General features: G+C 28.0%; 2 protein-coding genes across 2 annotated transcripts; one reads left to right on the forward strand and one right to left on the reverse strand.

Annotated features, from left to right (window-relative positions):
• The first annotated feature begins 2,376 nt into the window (after positions 1 to 2,376).
• Positions 2,377 to 8,603, forward strand: LOC113383326 (carcinine transporter-like). The gene is made up of 9 exons (XM_026621596.1): positions 2,377 to 2,483; positions 2,950 to 3,044; positions 4,512 to 4,674; positions 6,838 to 7,014; positions 7,134 to 7,283; positions 7,353 to 7,577; positions 7,642 to 7,856; positions 7,958 to 8,145; positions 8,215 to 8,603. Exons 1-9 carry the CDS (start codon positions 2,395 to 2,397, stop codon positions 8,434 to 8,436), a joined length of 1,524 nt encoding a protein of 507 aa, XP_026477381.1. The 5' UTR covers positions 2,377 to 2,394; the 3' UTR covers positions 8,437 to 8,603.
• A 1,341-nt stretch (positions 8,604 to 9,944) lies between these two features.
• LOC113383374 (aminopeptidase Q-like) lies at positions 9,945 to 14,672 on the reverse strand. Its single transcript, XM_026621645.1, has 14 exons — positions 14,484 to 14,672; positions 13,721 to 14,391; positions 13,503 to 13,658; positions 12,804 to 13,109; positions 12,558 to 12,738; positions 12,344 to 12,494; positions 12,190 to 12,271; positions 11,882 to 12,053; positions 11,635 to 11,818; positions 11,206 to 11,480; positions 10,923 to 11,098; positions 10,697 to 10,858; positions 10,397 to 10,613; positions 9,945 to 10,094 (listed from the first exon to the last, which is right to left on the reverse strand). The coding sequence occupies exons 1-14, from the start codon at positions 14,670 to 14,672 to the stop codon at positions 9,945 to 9,947; spliced, it is 3,072 nt and encodes a 1,023-aa protein (XP_026477430.1).
• Positions 14,673 to 15,983: the final 1,311 nt, after the last annotated feature.

Raw genomic sequence — 15,983 nt, forward strand, 5'->3', positions numbered from 1 at the left:
AAATTATCCTGAGCATGGTAAACTTATGTGTGTGCATTTTTATACAGATTGATACAATCTATTGTATTGTAAATTCGAAAAAAAGGTAGAAAAAAAGCAGATTCGTATCTCCTTTATATCTTTTCCCACAGTTCTTGTCTTCCCTCTGGTGACCAGATACAAAGATACAACTCCCACACACGCGGCGCGCCTCGTCCGAAGATCTCATTCCCAATTATGAATCAGTCTGAATCCGTCCTCGAGCAGTACGCTCGCACAACCTCCGACTCTGAACCGAACATCGCCAGAGTAGTGGCTTCGGTTTTTCATTGACTAAAATACATTTTGTACACGACTATACTAAACCTTCTTCGTTCAAATAGTTCCAAGTGATAATTGAACCGGTTTATAATAGATGTGACTATTATTTTTGATACAGTTTTTTGTCAAAATTAATAATCGACACAGTTGTTTACTATGGTAATAGTAGTGGAATGAATTTTTGATTCGCACGTTTTGTGGGTATATATATATTATAGATAGTACTTGTGTTGTGTTCGTGAAGGGACGATTGATTTAGTGTCGGCATGGCAACGTAGTACTACATGGTAAGCGGATATGCACGTGACTAATATTTTTTGTGAAATGCAAGGATTTATCAAACTGTGATAATCCAAAATATAAACTCTATATTATTATTTCGACATTGAAACATATAAAATAATTAGCATTCCATTCTTCGAATTAAAGAAAGTCAACAGCTTAGAAAATATTCACGTTTGCCGGGCCAGCTAGTATATATATATATATATATATATATATATATATATATATATGATAAAGTTGTTCTTAGGCATGCATCCAGTATTAAAAACAGTTTTATTGAAAAAATGTTTTTATTATGAAAACATACGTTTCGGATCGTATTTGACTCATCTTCAGTGCTACATTAAAATATTTCAGGGTTACAATTTAAAACGATATAAAAATTACGCAATTATAGAAAAATATAAATAAAAACATGTAAAAAGCATAAATCTAATCAATTTAATTTAATTTGTTTTATTAATAAATTTGATAAATTGAGTTAATGGATAATCATTTTTTGCCTATGGGGCATTATGTTCTTCTTTTCAGTTTTTGATTTATATTAATAGTTATGTGTTATTTTTTCTTATCAAAGTTTTTAAATATAAACATCTATTTTAAGGGTAAGAGTTGGCAACCCTTACATTTTTTTATTTTTTTTGGCCAATTTCTTTATTTTATTTTGCAATACTTTGTAGTTAAAAAGCACATGCAACCTTAAATTTTCACCCTCCTATCATAAATCCTTATTTCGTAATTGCCGTTTTAGTAGATATAATATTTTTAATCCCAAATGAAAGTCTATGAATTTGTGCAAAACTATAAATTTTTTTGCAGAATTTTTAAAATTTGTCTGAATTCGAGAGGCATGTCACAGAATAATACAAAACTGAATGTTCATATTTTTCAAAAATTAATAAATTAATGAAAAATCTTGGATCCAAATGTGCCAATTTAATTAAAATGAAATCAGTTTAATCATTTATATATGTATCATGCTTTGCAGTGGATAAACCATCCACCTAATTTGTGTTAGTGGACTTTTCGCTAATATAAAATTTTCAACAAATATTTTTTATGGATAAACAATGTAATTAATTTACAATTATTAATTCATCTTAATAATTACACACCAAATCATCTTTATTATTAAAACTATAATTTTTTTAATATCATTTTTAGATGTTTTATATTTTTGTCAATATTATTTATTTCATCACATTTTATTTTAATTCTTTTTGCTTATTACGTTTTGTTTTCACTATTTTTTAAATAAATTTTTAATTTGTTTAGTTTAAAGTATCATTAAAAAATAAACTGTACTAAAATCTCACTCATTATTATAGATCATTTAATTTATTGGTAATGTAAGGCCGTTAATATTGTTTTCATAATTATTATTTGCATCATTACTAAACTCGATATTTTGATTGTTATTTCGGCGTTGAAACATATAAAATGATTATTTTATGTGGGGTCTATCAAAGTTGTTTGATATATTTCTGTTAATTACTTATTTGTGTTTATTATCTTATATTACAATTATAAACTTCTCTATTTATTTTTTTTAATTTTCAGGTCCATAACCAATTTGGAAACATTTGTAACTTTAAACAAGAATGTAAATACAAAAATTATTTTTCATACTTTTATATTTTCTTACCAAGTCAACAATAATCATTAAAAATGAGTGAACAAGATGCAATGTTTGATAAAATTATGGATTCTATCGGAAACAATGGAGTATTTCAAAAAAGGTTCAATATTTTATTAACACATCGTTCTGGTATTTTGGCGGCTATGCCCGAAAATAACATTGTGTTGGCAATGTCGATTCCTGATCACTGGTGTTATGTTCCAGGAAGAGAAAATACAAATTTTACATTGCAGGAGTGGAAAAATATCACACTTCCCATGTAAGTAAAATAAAATAATAATATGTTATGCAATATTACACTTTGTAATTTATAAATTTATTAAATATTTGTGTCCATGTCAGTTGTAGTATGAAATGAACAGAATAGTCAGCAATTAAATAAAATTGTCATTCATAAGAGATATATGTCTGTTCATATTAGATATCTAGGTTAACACGCATTTTACCAAATGTACAAATAGTACATCAATTCCAATCCTGACGTCACATTTCGATCATGATATCGATCTCTGACCATAATTTTTTGCAAATAACGATTTCTTTTACTCTTGAACTTGCCCTAGAACTCTAGATTGACCTCTATAGCTAATGAAAACCATTTTATTTTGAATTAGATATAATTCTGACCTCAATTTCTAATGAAAACTATTTTATTTCCAATTAGATATAATTAATTTCCATTATATATAATGAACATGATTGAATGATGTGCGTTTTTTTTACAGAGACAGGGACAATGGTGACCGTGAAATCTTTAGCTCGTGTTTGATGTATAATATTTCAAATTTTCCTGATGGAAGAAATGATTCTGGTGTAATAGGTAATAAATATACAGGAATTTTTATATTTTATATTTATTGGAATTTTACATTAATTAAAAATGAGCTGGTTTAAAAATTATTATTCTTTTATAGACTTATTTGTGAAAATTTTAGTTGCCAATAAGTATTCATTTTCATATCAATTTGTACAGAATTAGACTTCCTAGTTTTCCCATTAGGGTAGTTCTTAATATGGACATTTTCGAATTTGCTTGCTTCCAAGGGCTCAAATGTTTCCAAAATGATAAAAAACAATTCTCTGAATGTTTTAGCTCTTAATTTTGGCTTTTAGATAGAGCGCAATTCAATCAAAGATTTGTATGGAAATAGCATGAAAAAAGATTCAAAAATTTTGCGGAGCGTCGAATTTTCAATGAAAAATGACACGAATTTTCACGTTTAATCTATTTGTCGCTATTTTTTTTTTTATTTTCAAACTTTTTTCCGTGCTATTTCCATACGAAGTTTGATCGAATTGCGCACTATCTAAAAGTTGATATTAAGAGCTAAAACTTTCAGAGAATTGTTTTTTATCAGTTTGGAACCATTTGAGCCCTTGGGAGCAAGGAAATTCGAAAATGTTCATATTAAGGACCACCCTAATTTATATACGATTTGATGAACGTAGCACTTGAATTCCTCTACAAATTAAATATATACATTCATATATCGATTTTTATATAAAATTAGCTTGGTATAAGTTTGGATTTTATTTTGGGCAGCCATATAAATTTATATATCGATTTCTAGCCATTTAGGGGCTTCTTTATGAGTTATTTTATAACGTGAATAAATATATACATCTATATATCTATTCCATTAATCTAATTTTTATTACAAACGTCTGTGTGTATTTTATTTCATTTTCTAAACTTTGGCTCAAAATCTATTCTAGTCATGATTTATGTTTCTATGATTAAAATCTGTCTAGTTTTGCAGCGGTCTATGCTAATTATAAATATGTTTTCATATTTTGTGAGATTATTTTGCGCACAAAATGATAAAACTTTGAAATGCTATTATTGAAACAAAAATAGTAACATTGTTATGAATTTTTATACGAATAATTTTATCGACGTACATTATATAATTTATCATAAATTCAATAGTATACTCTGTTGCAAGTCTTTTTACCTCACAATTTTTGTATATTTGGTCAATTTTTTCTATTTATAAATTTTGCACAATTTTCTTAATACATGTTATAATTTTTTTCATAATGTTTTAATAATTATTGTATTGTGTGACGTTGATTTTTATAGCAGAAATAATATATACTTTTATATATTGAATTTTACCTAAGTCAGCGTTTCTGCATGGCGTAATCATAGGAATTTTCTATTTTATTCCACGTCCAGTAAATTTCCAATTTCCCTAATTCTACTTTAATTCGAATCAATTATCAACTCACACAATTACTGAAACCATGGCTCAGAGATCGGAACCTGTGCTTCGATTTGCCGCAGGATGCCAGCATGGGTACGAGTACGACAAGACCTGGTTCGTCCAGACGGCGCCTTCGCAGCAGGACTGGGTCTGTGACCGGGAACTCTACGTCACGAACGCCTTCGCGTCCAGCAAGATCGGGGAAGTCCTGGGCACTTTCATGTTTGGACAACTTGGTGATGCGTGAGTAGAAAAGATGATTTATAAAATTTATAAAGTAAGTTTGAGAACCAAAGAACATGGAACAAAGGACGGATTTCATGGAACTGCATAATTTTATTCTGAAATGCATTGTTTATTTTGACTACTGATTTTGATCATTTTTCAATAAGGGGGCGTCCATTAATCACTTGAGGTTTTTAGGGGAAGAGGGGGGTTTGACAAATAATAACGAAATTTCACGTGGGGGAGAGGGGGGTATAGTAAGATGTCATGTGCATTTATTTTTTAACTGATTTTTTAAAAAAAAATCAAAAAATGTCAAAAAACATTCGAAATTTCACAGTTTTATCACGCAACTAAAAATACACGTGATGTTTGGTGGGGAAGGGGTTGTAATTTTGAATATCACCACGTATCACCAAGGGGGAGGGGGAGTCCAAAAATCCTTAAAAACTCGCCAACGTGATTAATGGACGCTTCCAGTTTTTGTTAGCAAAAAAACTGAATCAGGTACAATTTTACCGCTCACAAGCAGTATTTTAATCGAATGTGTATACTAAACATTTTCCTGTTTCCATGTTCTAAACTTTCCGTTTTCATTCAATTAATGAGGATATTTTGCGTGTTATTTACAAACAAGAAATAAGAACTATCAGCGGATATTATTCATAGATGTATATTCGGTTTTTTGCTTTAAAAAATGTGCTAATTTGCCCATTTTTTTAGCAAGTGATATGATATCGCAAACCTGTAGCAAAAAATGACGAATTGCATCATGATAACGTTTCATGACATGTCGTAGCCTTGGATTGATTTTCGACATTTGGATTTTAGAGATAACTTCGAGTTTGTAAATAAGCTAAAAAGTCATAACATAAATTATACAAATCTTTCAAATAAATAAATAAATTGTATAATTAAAAGCATCGTAAAAGACGAGATCTTTATTGAAAAATTGATTCTACAACAACTCTCTTTTGTAGAGAAGAGAAAAATTATATTAAAACAATTTCGAATACAAGTTTTAAATATTTCATTGGTATTAAATGAAATGATTAATCTCATGGTTTTAAATTTATAAATTATATTAAAAGTCAACGCACTATTAGCACGCTCAGATTGATTTTCTATTTTTAAAACATATTCTAAAAATATACCCGGATGCTGTAGAGTATTTCAAAGTTGTAAAATGTTTTTTTAAATACAATTTTGAACAATTGTGCCAAATACGTTATTAATATTATCTAAACTACTACCTTAGACTAGCATTCTATCAAAAAAATTATTTTCATTATATTAAATTCAAATTAAATCCGTTAATAACTCGAACACATCAAACTTAAAACACTGTATGTTAGAAACTCTTATTTTTGCATTTAATGAAATATTTACTAACAAAATTCATCCTGATATTTAATATTTTCGCCTAAATAATCCTAAGGTTCAGAAGTATTAAAATTAATTTAAGTTGCATTTAATTTCATTAATATTAATGACTAATATTAAGGATTAAGATTAATTTAGGATGTTATTATATATAATAAATAAAAATTTGTATTTCAATTTGGATATAACTGCATAATAAATAAATGAGATGAAATTGCATATAAACATAGTTATAGAAATTATGTATTATGTAATGTCAAAGTATCAAGCAAAACTTTTAAAATAAATATGATATACTAAGCAAAACTAGTATGATTTGAAATGGATTTTTCCACTATATTGCATGTGGCAAATTGGTTTCATAATTATTTAAACATTTACTATATATATATATATATATATATATATATATATATATATATATAATATATATATATATATATATATATAAATATATATAATTTTATTTATGATATTGAACTTCAACCTCGATTCAATAATTAAATTCTATCATATTTTATCATTGACGATCGCGTTAGGTGAAATATTATCATTCAAACATATGTTAGTCACATTTTCAATCAAAATTTGCATAAACTGGAATGCTAATTTTAATTTTAGCATATCGTTTTAACGACTCGTCGTTAAGTGTCATGGTGAGATCACTATTGATATATTATTTCGTGAAATGAATTTTAAACTCAAATAGTATAAAATTATACATATGTTATGAAAAATATATCGATTGGTAGACCTAGAATGGTTTTTGTGTATAGAGGTACATGTATATTTTTTCAGTATTGGAAGGAAGCCAGTGTTCTACATCAGCATCGTAACCATAATAACTGGACGTGTCTTGTCTGCACTCACCTCATCATGGTACTCATTTTTCCTGCTGGCTGCAGCCTTGGGAAACTTGAGCATCACTCCTATTTTCCAATGCCCTTTGGTCATCTCTATGGAAATATCACATGGGTAAGGGATAAGAACATTGAAATCCATGCTGATATTATCAAATTATTTTTTGCGCCAGTATTGTCTGCTTGTAATGCTTTTTCCACATGATTTTTTATTTATATATCTGTTTTTTTAAGAGATGATCGTGCACATATAGCAGTTATTCAATGCATTGCCTGGACAATTGGTATGTGTGTTATGCCTTTGATAATGTGGGCTGTAGGAGATTGGTCTACTTTTATGTTAATCACAACTTTACCTTGTGGCCTGGTACTTTTTGGATACAAGTTAGTACTAGTAATAAATTAGTAAAAAAATATAATATTTAAATATTTGTATACAACTTTTGTTTCCAGATATATAATAGAATCTCCACGATGGTTGGCGAGCCGAGGAAAACAAGAGCGTGCTCTCAAAGAATTAACAAAAATAGCCAAAATAAATGGAACTTGTATAAGCGACGAAGTATTGACATTTCTTGAGAAAAACACGTCACAAAAACCAGAAAAAGTCTACGGAATGATGAGTCTATTCTCATCTGTAAGACTAGCCAAAAATACTATACTGATGACTGGCTGCTGGTAAAATATAAAAAAATAATTACACAAATTAAGTTATATTTATGCTATTTTTATGCCATTGCAGGATCTCATCTGTGGTTTGTTTGTATACTTTGATATTAAATATTAGTAACATGAGCGGAAATCCATTTTTAAACTTTTTATGGCAATCCATGGTAGAAATTCCTGCATATTTGTTGGGAAGATATGCTTGTGATAGGATTGGACGGAGGTGGACTGGTTTAGGATTTTTTTGTCTTGCATCTATAACAGCCACTACGCAATTTGCACTTTTGAATGGTAAAAAAATAATATACATACAATATACAGGCACTATTTTTCTAATTCAATATTCTTTTATAATTCTTCTGGCATTAACATTTTGATTTCCTTCTTCTTAGTTCAAGAATCCACATGGTCAGTTTTAGCTTTGGCAACTTTTATGAGATTTTGTATCAGTATTACATTTTACGTTGTCAATCTTCAAGCAATGGAAATTTATCCAACTTGTTTGAGACAAACAGGAATTTCAACAAGTGTTATTGTATCAAATGCCATGGGAGTACTTGGACCATTCATAATACTACTGGTAAAAAAAAACAAACATGATTTCGTAAGTACAAAATTGTGTAATTCCTGGTCATGTTTTCTTTTCCAGGGCACTCAATACCACATAAGTTATCCTTATCTGGTGATGTCCTTAGTGTCTTTGATGGGGGTTCTTTGCGAGCTATTTTTACCTGAGACTTTATATAAAAGATTACCTGAAACTTTAGCAGAGGCACATCTTTTCGGAACCAATCACAAAATGTGGTGCATGCCTCAAAGGAAAATCGTTAATATGATTCCAGAAAATAATGATAAAATTGGAATTATGTAAATTAAAAAAATATTAAGTTTTCTAGGTACTTATTTTTCCCAAAAAGAAGAAACGATTTTCTCGATAAATACATTATTTACTTACATTCCTTCAATATTTTAAATGAAACGTGCCTTGCCAAAGAGGATAGATTTGTCTTCCATGTATATTTGAGGAGTTAATAAAATTTGAGAAGATATCTGAATATTTTTTATATATTTAGGAAATCAGGTACTCTAAAGGAATACAGGTACGTGATAGAGATATTTATTGAAATAAATTGGTGGTGGTTTTTTAATGATTTTTTTATGTCTTCTGTATATATTTTTATGATTTTCTATAATTTGTACGATGACAACTATAAAATGTTCAAACAACTTTTACTTTTTTAGAAAAATATTTATTTAAATATAATTTTAACAATATCAAAATACATAAATTAATTTTTAAAGTTAGAAAATACTCATAAATTTTATTTATTTTTTGGCCAAATATTTTTTGTACTCCGGGGCCAAAGTTTCTACATATTGTTTGAACCACGGACACGTCATTATCATTTTTTTGTTATTGCTTGCGATGTAATCCAAGGCAGCCTGTAATTATTGAAAAAATATATTTAAAATATATTTTTTTATTATTTAATTATAAATAAAATTACTTGGGATAAAACGTGTGCCACCCTTCGACCTCTGAGGTCCTCGGGTACGTAGACTTTAAGGACGTTTATTGTCGTTTCGTCCTTTGAGTACTTCAGGACAGCTTTACCTGTAATTATTAAAAAAAATATATTTATATATATATATATATACATATGTATACTGTTTCTTTTTTGTCTCATTTTTAGCAAGAAATTCTGAACCCATTTTGAAAACTCAAAGCCTGTTTAAAAGGCTTCAGGTGGAAATCGTACTGGTTAGTTTTGGTAAAAATTGGTTAAACCAGTTCTTCGAATTGTTAAAAAAAATGGATACAATTTTTCCTAAAATATTATAGGCTTGCGGTAAGTGGTTTATTTATAAAAATTCATTAAAGTTCAGAATAAACTTTATTTTCTAAATAGCCTATTGAAAATCACATCGTCTCAGTTGGAGTGGCTAAATACCAATTATTACTCACTATATCGATTATTCACACATATTGGGAATTTGGAACACATTTGTACATTTTGTTCCTTAAATAAAAATTTAATCTAAAAATACATCCTTACGTTCTCCAAACCTAACAGTAAATCTATTTTTTTCTTCATCATGTTCCACTTCCACATATTCAGTACCAAAAGCCTTCGCAAAAATCCTTGTATTTATTCTTTTGGGGCACAAAATCTGTTTAGCCAAACGTTGTAAATATGTTTCCATTAAAAACATAATAACAGTAATAAAATTTTATAAAATTAATAAATAAGAAATATTCATACAAAAATATATATTGCCACTTTGCGATGACAGAAACAAAATTTTAATAGTAGTATATTTATTCATCAAAAGTACAAACAAAAACAAAATGTTATATTTAAACTTATAAATAATTATTTAGTTTATTTTATTATACGATATCCATTCTGAAATTGGAACAGAATATTTATATTTATATTCTATATTACGAGCTATTTGTTCTTCCACAATTGCCAATGTTTGTTGTGAGTTCATTGTGATTATATTTGCTTTGATGAATTTTTTATACTGAAATAAATAAAAACTATTAGAAATATAATCCAGCATTGAATTTGAGAGAATATTTTTGAACATCAGATGGTGATAATGAAATAATTAATTATGTAATATAATCTGTAAAAAAGCTACTGCTTAGATTAGCTTAATACATGGCGCGATTTAAAAAAAAGAATAATTTCACAACTCGATACTTGTTCCTCGATTTTTTGTGAAATTTAAACGACTTATAAATTAATCATAGGAATGAAAGTTTTAGGAAAAAAATCTACAAATTTTTACTAAATATTTCTGATCATTTCCTATATACTCACTTCTATGAAATCGTCGATGTGATTTAATTTGTCCAACACTTTTATGAAATTGCGTATTATTGTATCATGTTTATAGAATTTTATATAGATCATTTGCCAGTTATCCTTTAATATCCTCAATATATTCTTACTAATTTCAGGATCTTCAAAATTATCCAAAAGTTCTAATATATCATCGTTACTAAATTCGGATGTAGTGATGATTTTTTCAAATAGTCTGTAAAAATAAAACAAATATTTATAACCTTTTTCTCATGTCTTAAAGTAACTACTAATTAACACAATAATTTATTATCATACTTATTTAAAATCCATTGCTCCTTTGTGCACGCTAAACTTTTCAGCAAAACAATTTTCTTATGAGAATTCACATTTCCAAAAGCTTGGAAAATATTTTCCACAAGCGAATCAGAATTTTCTACAGCTGCGCATAAAATACTTTCTTGAAAATCGACGACAATACTAAAAATAGTTATAAATATATATTTTTTAAATTATGATAAGTAAATTATTTTTCTTCTCTTACAAATCGTTTGAGAATTCTTTTTCGATTAATTCAGTAGTTAATTTTTGTGAAGACGTTGTGCAATCGTTGTTTCCAAAATGGCATGTCCATCTGTAAATCAAGGCTTCTAAGGCTGATTTTGATTGTGTTGGGTCAATATTATTGAATATTGGGCTCAGGATTGATAGCATATAGTTCTAAAAATATAAATATACTTTCTAAACCAAATAGAAGCTAGAGCTATATTTATTACTATATTCAATTTTCGCAATATATTACTTTAGAAGCATCTAAGGTATGTTACCTTAAAGTCACCATAATTTGGTGAAAATCTCATGATGTTTTCAAGAATTTTAATATTTGCCATAGCCACTTTCCAAACAACTAGTGACTCTTCTGTACCTAAACTTTTGGTCATATTCAAAGGAATATCTATTGATATATAGTTGTTCAAGGCTAACTTAAAAGCATCGTCCAAAAGTTGTGCTTTTGTTATTTCACCAAGATCTTCTGGTTTAGTTTTATAAATATCTAAAATAAGAGTCCATGTTTCTTCATCGTAGTTGACTCTATAATAACCTGTGAAAAATCATTATTCTAACTAGTTTGTTGATATAAAATTCAATGATAGTAAATAACATTTATTAGCAGTATCTTAGGTCTAATTTTAGGTAATTCTAATTTTTCCTAACTTTGTTGATGGTTGTATAATGACTGAAAATTAATATTTTACCTGATCTCAAATCATTTAATATTATCCATTCGATTTCACTCCCTTCCAAATCCATTATTTTAGAATTTTTATCCATCATCCAATGTTGTACTGTTCCAGACCATTTTGGATCAGAATGAGATGAAGTAAATGAAATTGGAATATTCCAGGAAAAATTTGTTGGATACTTCTCTGAAAATTTGTTCTGGAATATTGGAAGACAATATCATAAATTTTAGAAAATTGAATATTTCATCATTATCAGTACCTGATATAATGTTATACTGCCACTGGATAGATTAATAGTAGCGTTTACTATTGGATATCCGTTGCTGGTAATCCAGGCGTCCACAAAACTCGTTTGTGGGTTATTACTTTTTATCGATTCAGTCAAATGTTTGTTCAGAAATTTCCAGAAGTTAGATGTATCTGTTGGATTTCTAAATAAAATGATAATTAATATTTAAAAGATGTATTCACGTAAAAGAAAATAAATCTGTTAAGTTCTGATAGTTGTTCAAAAATAAGAATAACTTTTTTGGATATATTCCAGGAGCATAAATAAATGTAACTCACACTTCGTTTATGTAACTTCGAAGTATTTCCATAAAATTTTCGACTCCAAATACGTTTTGGTACATATTCAGCAGTGCCACTCCTAATTATAAATTTCCATATGATAATAATAATTATAATAAATTAAAAATATTTATTTTATATAATAACTCACCTTTATTCACATACACGTCATAATTTTGGTTTCGTATTTGAAAAATATTAGAAAAAGCATTTTTAAGTGGTGAAACAGAACTCATAGAATCCATTTCCATCAGAGCTACATTTTCCAAAAATCCGTTCATCATCATTTGCGACGGTTCAATCTGGTTGAATTAAAAATTTATATAATCCTGATTTTATATAATGTTCAAATTAAAAATTTTTACCGTAGATATAACCATTTGGTCTAAATATTTAAATATTGCTTCAGGAATCCAGATGTCTGACAAATCGTTTATTTTTACCATACTAATTAGCAAACTACGTGCTATTTGTCTTGATATAATTTTGGCAGATTTCAAATATTCCTGAGTAGAAACCCGATTTGAATCCAACAGTTGTATTTCTCTACAATTTAAAAAAGTTCATCCAAAATTTGTACAAATTTATCACTATTACATATCAGCAGTTACTTTAGAATTACTACACCATGAGCAGCATTGCCATTATAATAATTTCCAGGAATGACTACCAGATTTAAATTGAGTGATTCAGGAACAACACTTTCTAAGATTTTGTAGTAGGTTTCCAATATGGATTTTAAGAAATCTATTTTGGAAGCCACAGTTTCGACAAGTTCTTGTTTTGACCATACAGTAAAAGATCTATTGTCATTGATTTGGATGTCTTGTTTGGATAATTCGGAGACCATGAAAAATACTGATGAAGGCGTTATTGGAGGCGTTGGTTGGTAGTAGTCCCATACTAAATCAAAGTTTCTGGAAAAGGTAGAATGAATAATATAAAAATCTTGTTTTTTGTATATTATTTAAATATATTTGGAATCATTTTGGATTTAGATTGATGAAGTTGAGTTGACTTGGAGGTGGATTTTATGTATTCACTGGAGTTATCTAAAACAAAGTCACAAAAAAGCATTTCTGGAATTATTGAAAAACGACCAAAAAGAAGGACAAACGAGAAAGTCTTTCAACCTTAAAAGTTCTGGAAGACATTACTAACTTTTATAAAGGTACTTGTAAATCATCTATATAATTATATTAGTTTGGAAACGTCTAAGATTAGTTTACAAATTTGTTCTATATGAAAGTGGATTGCATTTATTGGACTTTGGCTCTAGTAACTGAATTTTATTTCTTATATTTACTTACTTGTTTATAGATTGTTTTAAAATAGAATTTGAAACAGATTGCACATTAAGTTTTCGTTGAATTGCAATTTCAAAAGGTGCTGCAAACGTCGGTTCGTCAAAACATGGAAAAACACTCCTGGCTAATGTTGGTCGCAAATTGGTTGATAACAATAGCCTGAAATACATATATTTATATATGTATATACATATTTATATATCAGTAATTATGCATCTTACTTGGATTCTTCATTATCCATATAATTCTTCCAGTAAAACTGAGAGTGTTCATATTTTATTTCACCAGAAAATAGAATCTCCAGCATATATTCCACACCAGGCTCCATTTCTTCTTTTAAATAAAAACTTACAATTTCCGTGGTTTCATTTATAACAAATTTCAAACTTTCCATCGGTTCCAAAATATTCATCATCGTCATATCTTCACTTGTCATTTTTGCAGAAGTTGTAGATCCCATTGTCAATCTTGAACTAATGGTAGACTCCATTGGATTTTCTGAAGTCACAATTGTGGAATCAGGAGTTGACGTTAAATCATCATACATAAAGTCGCCCAATTGGAAATATTTTACAAGTTTTGGAATCAAACTCATTTTGGATTCGTTATACTCATCTTCTTCAAATGGCATTTGTAATTTATCGCTGTTTAAAATCTTTTTGTTGTCCACAATAGTGGCTTTTGTTATTGCTAGATCTTTGGAATTTAAATCGATTTGTTTAGTTGAATTTTGGGCTGATAGTGTTATCCAAATTGTTCCTTCATATTTGTACACATTGTCGTATAAATCGAATGATGGCCGGATTAGAAGACGATAGTATGATGGTTTTATATTTTTTGGCAAAATTAATTCATTCCAGTCTATGTTTGTATCTGAAGGCGATTTCGGAATCTATAATAGAAAAAAAAAAATAATAATTTTATTTGTGGTCATATTTTTTCGAAAACCGTCTATTATTTTTAATTATTATTTATTATTGTTACCTCTGTCAATCTGCAAGTACTCAAATAATGCACTGTAAATCCAACAATTACAGAAATCAACATTAAAATTAATGTGGTTAAAAAGAATGTAAATTTTGTCATGTAAAGTCCTTTTCTTTTTAACTTGGATTCACCATTGGTAAATTCCACGGATCTTGTACAAGGATCTCTGAAGGATAATGTTTCCATTTTGGATGAAAAATTTATTAACAAATTTAAATTTGTCACTAAAACATAATGCACAATAGTAATAATCACATGTTAAGAACCAAAATTAGCTTAAATGTCTATTATTATGGATTTAATTTTGGACATTTTCTTTTGCAACTGATAATAATGATACTCTATATTTATAATTTTTTAATTTTAAATTTGTTGCAGCTGTTTATTGATTAAATTAAAATCAAATCTATTTAGCAAGTCAGTTTTCTATTTGTAAACCATTCAACATGAAATAGTAAACTCATAATTTAAAATTATAGAACAATACTAGCAGAACTTATCAACTCTTTGAAATATTGTAAAACTTTCAGCCCGCATGAGAAATTTTATTGATATTTGTTATTGAAATAGATATTATGAAGCGCACATTTCAATTACTATTTTTTAAAACATAATTATCACAAATTTATTATATTAAAAGTTTATTTCAACAACTGCAATTGCAACTTTTGTGGATAAAAATCGCTTTTTTGAAGCCAAAATTTCCTTTACATTAGGCATTCATATTTTAAAATTAATAATTTTTTATTACTCAAAATAATTTTTAGCAGTCAATATTTGAATTAATACAATTTTTAGTATTTTTTACTTGTGTATGTATGCAAATGAACATCAATACTGATATCTGTCCGAGGCGGGTATCGAACCTAAGACCACTAATTCAAATCCTATACCTAAATATCGACCATTTGGTCAAAGATGAAATGTTTAATATATATTTTATAAATATTTGTTCTATATGTTTAATATGTTTTTTATAAATTGGTCAACAGTTTGCGAATTTGTTGCACCACTTGCATTGTTTTTCGCCTTATCGTCAATACAATAGTATAATATTTTTAGATTTTATGATTCGTGACGAAGCAATAAACATTTAATTTATCCTCGAATGTTTTATGCAGTCGAAACAATAGTAGAATGATACATCTTATTCCTTGAAACACCTTGGTAAAAAAATTTAATGGTAAAAACTATATTATTACCTACACCATTATGAAAATTAGAGCTTGAAGATCAAAAGATTGTTAGTAAATAAGATTTTGGCTAAATCAATTCAGTTTCTCAGAATTTTCCTAGCCTAGTCAACCTACAATTAACTTATTTAAAAGACATTTATCTTATATTGGATGGGTCTCAATTTGTTGATCGGCATTCAACAATTTAGTGGCTTCCTGCATAGCAAAACGGTTCAATTGATATTTGCCAGGAGGCACCACAATAACATTACTTAAGGAGATCTAATTGAATGAATCAAAAACGATCTCATTATTGCATTAC

This window comes from Ctenocephalides felis, unplaced genomic scaffold, assembly GCF_003426905.1.
Source record: "Ctenocephalides felis isolate EL2017-DRISC unplaced genomic scaffold, ASM342690v1 CF-g0.4_SCAFFOLD_03570, whole genome shotgun sequence".
In the NCBI taxonomy this organism is placed as follows: Eukaryota; Metazoa; Arthropoda; class Insecta; order Siphonaptera; family Pulicidae; genus Ctenocephalides; species Ctenocephalides felis.

What these genes read in the sequence shown, in the direction of transcription:
- LOC113383374 (XM_026621645.1), bottom strand. Translation starts at nt 14,672, where the DNA reads ATGGAAACATTATCCTTCAGAGATCCTTGTACAAGATCCGTGGAATTT. An exon ending in CATGGTGTAGTAATTCTAAA is followed by an intron (nt 12,739 to 12,803) that starts GTAACTGCTGAT and finishes TTTAAATTGTAG; the next exon opens with AGAAATACAACTGTTGGATT. An exon ending in GCAGTATAACATTATATCAG is followed by an intron (nt 11,819 to 11,881) that starts GTACTGATAATG and finishes CCAATATTCCAG; the next exon opens with AACAAATTTTCAGAGAAGTA.
- LOC113383326 (XM_026621596.1), top strand. Translation starts at nt 2,395, where the DNA reads ATGTCGATTCCTGATCACTGGTGTTATGTTCCAGGAAGAGAAAATACA. An exon ending in AAATGATTCTGGTGTAATAG is followed by an intron (nt 3,045 to 4,511) that starts GTAATAAATATA and finishes GATTTGCCGCAG; the next exon opens with GATGCCAGCATGGGTACGAG. An exon ending in GACCATTCATAATACTACTG is followed by an intron (nt 8,146 to 8,214) that starts GTAAAAAAAAAC and finishes TTTCTTTTCCAG; the next exon opens with GGCACTCAATACCACATAAG.